The following is a 6,000-nucleotide window of genomic DNA, read 5'->3' as shown; positions in this document are numbered from 1 at the left end:
CTTTGGTAACTTTTATAATACTCACATGGAAATAAATATTCAGTTACACACCATTTTAAAGACATATGTTCTTTAGAACAGTTAGTATAATAAAACAGTTTTAACATTTGTTTGTTACGAAGGCAGCCTATGATAAAGTGTCTACACTCTGCCAGCTCTATCCGATCCAACGCAGGAAGACCTTTACAAGAAATGAACAATACAGCAGCTTATATAAGTCATTTTACCTTTACCATGCAAACACACTTATCCAGACAAGTAATGTGCTGCATATTTTGTGCTCGAAATGTTTTCAAACTATTAACAAGTTGTAGCTATCAAGAAATTGATTCCTTTTTATAGGACGTTTAAACCACAAGTCTGTGATGCATAAACACATTCTTGAGATTTAGGATTTTTAGGAGTTTGTCATCTTGATGCATGGGGTTTTTACGTGCTTTACCCACCCTTCAAAGTGATCTGGAATTTATAAATCCCAGTGCATTGTGAGGAGAAGTAGTATGCCCTTAACCTACTGTTCCTTAGAACAGGGGATAAATTTTAAAATGAATAATGCAGAGTAGTGTGCAACCCCCTCTTCTACACCCACAGTTGTACTGTGGTGACAGGCCGTGTTTCCTTTAAAACCCCTCCATTATTGGACACAAACACTTCTGTCTCTGCAGCCATTTTTGCAAGAGCTGGTCCACTGAAGTGACTAGAATGGCACAGTGTACCAGACACATTTGATTTGGCAAAAAAGACGAGGGATGCACTTGCCAGACACATCTGCTCTATTTGACAGCAGTGAAGCAGTTCAGAGAAACCGTTAATAATTACAAATAAAATGCTATACAAGACTTAAGGAACAGAATTGTGCGTTCTTTCTGAGAATACATGAAAGTGAAAACCCACTGGCGCATAAAGCTTATAGAATGTTTTCCTAATAGCCAATAAGTTAAATTTAAAAGGAAAGATGGCAGGAGGAGCAATAAAACTGCACCAGTTGTAGTGATGTTTGCATTACTGTTAAAGTTTAGTCAGCATTTTTCTCAGACACCAATTTCATGAGATATAACTCAAATGTGCTTGAAGTTCAGCATACAAATCTAAATATATATATATTTTTTAAATAGGTCTTTCTTATAACAATGTTTAAGACAGTCTGATTTTATGTACTTGTATTTTTTTTTAAAGTTCCCAGATTTCATATTTAAGCCAAAGCAATTCAAGATTGATTGTAAAAATGAAAATTTGGAAAATGATTTGTGAATAACACTCATCATGTTTGGCATTCTGGAGAGAAAATACACTACCAAGATATTAGGCATTTTTAATAAGGATTTTTACTACATAGCTTATGTCCTAAATATACATTTACGAGAGTGGAACAGTTGTGTACAAAATATGCTGTTTAAAAAGTATTTATACATATAAATCTAACCAATAGACCTGAATGGAGTTTTTCTGGTTTATCAGATATGATATGCCTTTGAAAAAAGCTGCCTAAATATATATTTACACAATAGACCTCAGCTAAATGTGTTTTTAAAAAATTAAGAAAAATATATAAACACGTTTACCTGATAGACCAGAACTGCTCCTATTGCATAAAAATGTTTAGGCAGTTTTAAAAAACGTTTGTCTATATTTATTCCTTTGAAACTGTTCCATTCTGTCACTTAAACAGATTGCTCAGACAGTCCCAGTCTTTTCGGGATACGTGCTGAATGTTCAGATTTTTAAAAATGTCTACTGTTCAGAGACTAAATTAACGAACAAACTGGCTAAGTGTTATACATTTTACAGAAACTATATAGAAAGTGTTCAACTCAGTTTTGATACCAACTCAGGAAATTCAAAGCAAAAGGAAGACACTCAATCCTGAACTCACTCTATTGTGGTTAAAAAAATATATGGTGAGTAGACAGAATGTCCGCCTTGATATTGGACTCTCCTGGCTTCTGTCAGTTAACTCGATCTTAAATGTTACTAATCTGTTAATGTGTTTTTCTTTAAACAACATAGTATTTCACTACCTAAACAGGGGTATGAAACAATTATGTGTTTTTTGCCTAATTATAGAGCTGAAAGTTCCTTTGCAATTTCATTTGGGCAGAATGTATTTTCTTTTTTGTCAGTCAGTTCTTTTGCTCTGTTTGAGGTCTTTAACCTCCATAACAGTTACTCATGAGTTTGACTAGCTAGGCAGAGAAGATTGCTCTAGGGTCTAAGAAAAGATATATGGATTTAAGTCATGAAGAAAATAAATGTATCCCCTGCTCAAGGATTTTACAACTTTTCAGTTTTATAATCATCCCAATGTCTAAGTGTCCTTTGGAAATTACAGAGACGTTGCCAATTAACAAGGAAAAAGCGAGAAGACTGTTCTCCAAACCGTTCGTTATTGAGGGTAGCAGTTCTCAAACTTTAAAGTTCTTCAGCAGTCAAACATGAAATTTTATTTAAATATTGTTGTTTTAAGTTCTTCTATACAATCCCCTCTTCCCCCAGAAGTTTTGATGAAAACCACAAACAAAACTGTATACACTATATAAACACAATTTGTCAGGTTTGAAAATAAAAGTTAAAATTTACAATTCACTTTAGCCCTCACTGAATGTATACATGAATCTTGATAATTCATCTGACATTAGTTTGTCAATGTTATAATACACTGGGAATAACTCTGCTGTTTCACTCAATATGTTGTACAGATCAATTAATCTCAGCTGTAATGAAGTTTAACTCAATTAGTGATAGAGAGTGACACTAGCAAAAGAAGTGAACTACATTACATTGTTGTGGTACAGTAAGCTCTCTGGATTGCTTACCAGTGGTCACCAGTCTTGAGAAAGGAAACACTGATTTCTTCATTATACTGATCTTACCTATGTAACACTGGTGCAGTAAAACAGCACAAGCTAATTCCTGTATTGTTAAGGTCTGACAGATTTGCGATATAAAGTTAAACAGCAAACAAATGCTTCAACACCATGTAGTGAAACAGATTCTGCAAAAATAAAAAACCAAAAAACATGCAGAAGCCTTTTTTCAGCCTCCAGCTGCTTCTTAGTGGGTTCACTCATTGCCATACATTACTTGCCACACTATTAGGTGACTCCTCTCAGCTTTGGCTACAGAAGGTTCAAGTTGCAGAGCTTCTCCAGGAAGTTCAGATTCCTCACCTTCATCACCTGAGAAACGACAACTTAAATTCAGCTGAACATACCAATGAAAATACATTGGTATTAGCACTATACACCAGGAAGGGTCAGTGTAGTAATGGGCAAGAATACGCAATAAAAGACAGTTGCCATCTGCCCCTAGAGCAGCAGCAGATTCAAAACAAAAAACTAAGTTAGCAAGCTGGAAACTTGCACTACAAATATTCCACAACATTGCATTCTGAAGACCATATTTATTAATACTAGCCCTAGCTTAAATTAACTAACTTATAAATGTCTCATTTATTTTCTGAGAATCTAAGGTTTGATGCTAGGATACATAAAGCAAAATAAAAAAGGGACACAATGTTTACCCTGCATATCATCCAAGCGGAAGTGTTGACATGAGTGGGATTGCAACAGGGAGGAAGAGCTTGCAGACATACTTTTATAATTTTGACTGGAGGGGGCAAGGGATTGTACATTGTTAAGTAAACCCGTGTTTATTTGGTAAACATATACCAAGTCCATACAGGTGGGATCAATGCAAGAGTGTTACCAGACCAGGAACCGTTACAAGCTTCTATATGAAAAAAGGGCAAGCATAGATCTGAACTGATTTCTTCTTTTTTCTTATAAAAGGAAAATTTTAAGATTTCTGGACAAAGACTCATGTAATCTTTAAAAATCAGGTTTATTAAAAAGGTAAATTAAGCCAAGGGCACATGTCCAGCAATGTAAGATATTAACACAATAGCACTTAATGCCTTCTTGTCAAAGTAGTCCAAGAAATACAGGAACATGGACTAGGGCTTGAAAAATGGGGTTTGAATGAATATTTGTATGCAGATTGCATTAGTCTTGACAAAGATTTGACTAAAATCTTTTCACTTTATCTATCTCTTCTCCACAGCCCGATTTCAAATGTGTCACTGACTTACTTGTCCATTAATGAAAATGAGAAGACTTCTGCCACTCCCCAAATAAAGTCCTGTTTGTCCTATCTTAGGTAGTGTAGATGTTAAACAGCTGTTGGGTTTTATCCCAAAGGTGGCTGCATTTCAGAAGTGGGTGAGTGAAGAGATTCCTGGATAGTTAATATATGAGCTACAGTGTATCTAAATGTATGAAAGCATTCTGAAATCCTTCTGGATGAAAGGCACTAAGACTAATATAAGTCATTTTCAGAAAGAATATGGTTACAGTTACAGTTCAGTCTTCTATTAAATCCATACAGGGCTAATATTTATCCAAACATATTCAGATACCAGAAACTTTCCTAAATTACTGTCCCCTTCCTTAGAAGCCTCATAACAGATTTAGCTTTTAAACAGAAAAACAGATCAAGTCATTAACTATCATAAAGCACTTTTACTGCATTATACAAGGGTAATGAAAACACATTTTGCAAGATCCAACTTCTTACCCATCCTGAAGTCAATATATCCCTCTCCTCCACTTATCACCAACATAGATTTTAAGGGAGTTTGGCTGAAGAATTCTTGGGCAGATTTATCACCTGATAGTTCTGCTCCACCACTGTTGGCTGGGCAAACAACTTGACCTGTATTTCAGAAAAAGACATGGTTTTTATTCAGCACCTTGAATATGAAATATCTTCAAAGTAACTGATTAGGGACGAATAGCGCTGTGGCTTTGCTAGACATATATTTTATGGCCAACCATGCATTCAGCTACTCTCAGCCTTGATGCTAGACCCCATCAGCAAGAGACAGAATGCTGGCCATGCTAAGATTATCCCCTAACTCTTTAAAGAGATGTGAGATATAAAGGTTACTTACCTGTAACTGGAGGCTCTTTGAGAGGAGCGGGCCCTATCTGTATTTCACATGTGGGAATGTGTGTGTACCATGTGCCTGAGATTGGAAAATCTTGCAAGTAGTGTCTTTTGATCCACGCCTGTGCCCTGGAGCTCCTCATACTCAGCACTCAGGATATAAAGGGAGGAGCGGATGGACCGCTTCTCCGGTTATTTCTCTACCATGAATCCTGTCATGATCTAAAGCAGAGAAGGAAGAGGGCAAGTAGTAGAATACAGATAGGAACCATACATCTCAAAGAACCTCCAGTTACAAATAAGTAACCCTCCATTTCTTCGAGTGCTGGTCTCTGTGTATTTCACATGTGCGACAGGTAAGAGGTAGTCAAATAGGAGGGGGATGCAAGGATGCACACAGTACAGATGTCTGTAATACTGCCATTCCAAAGGCTGCATCTTCAGAAGAGGCTTGGACTAAAGTGTAATGAAAGTGTCGCTGGAACTCCCGGTTGTTGCCTTACAAGTGTCCAGCATCGGCATTGCTTGAAGAGAAACCACTGAGGTTGCCTGTGCTCTAATGGAACGGGCCCTCACCTCATCCCGGGAAGGGAGATGCGCTGATATCAACGGAGTATAAACCAAAAACCCACGTAGTCTGAGCAGATACCACTTGTTTGCATTCTTGCTCTGTTATAGCAAGTGTCTTGCCATTTTTTTAATTGGTTTCATACTTTGCAGGTAGAATGCTTTGCAAAGAATACTGGTAAGTGAACTGACTGATTTATATGTAACTCTGAAATTACCTTACCGATTAATTTTGGGTGGAGGCAAAGGGATTCCTTTTCTTTATGAAAAGTAGCGTATAGGGGGTCAGCCAGAAGTGCCCACAGCTTGCTCAGCCTTTTGGCTGACATGATGGTGAGAAGGAAGACAACCTTCATGGATAGGTGGGACATCGAGCACGTGTCCAGTGATTTGGCGAATTGGTCCCGGGATGGCATTCCCCACTGAGTGATGATTTCATTTAGCATTGAATTGTGTATCTCCCACTCATGGTCGGTGGAGAAGTGCTTG

At 37.2% G+C, this 6,000-nt stretch overlaps 1 protein-coding gene across 5 annotated transcripts in view; it reads right to left on the bottom strand.

Annotated features, from left to right (window-relative positions):
• Window positions 1–602: 602 nt before the first annotated feature.
• The window catches only part of SPAG9 (sperm associated antigen 9), a 105,059-nt gene continuing 99,661 nt past the window's right edge, over window positions 603–6,000 (bottom strand). For all 5 annotated transcript variants that reach the window (XM_074970569.1, XM_074970568.1, XM_074970570.1 and 2 more), the window contains 2 exons: window positions 4,573–4,710; window positions 603–3,176 (listed from right to left, as the gene is read on the bottom strand). In XM_074970569.1, the coding sequence (XP_074826670.1) occupies window positions 3,061–3,176; window positions 4,573–4,710 (254 nt within the window). In that variant the 3' untranslated portion in view covers window positions 603–3,060. The remainder of the gene's footprint in view (window positions 3,177–4,572; window positions 4,711–6,000) is intronic.

The sequence above is a fragment of the Natator depressus genome, chromosome 14, assembly GCF_965152275.1.
Source record: "Natator depressus isolate rNatDep1 chromosome 14, rNatDep2.hap1, whole genome shotgun sequence".
In the NCBI taxonomy this organism is placed as follows: domain Eukaryota; kingdom Metazoa; phylum Chordata; order Testudines; family Cheloniidae; genus Natator; species Natator depressus.
This window is presented reverse-complemented; position numbering and strand designations above follow the sequence as displayed.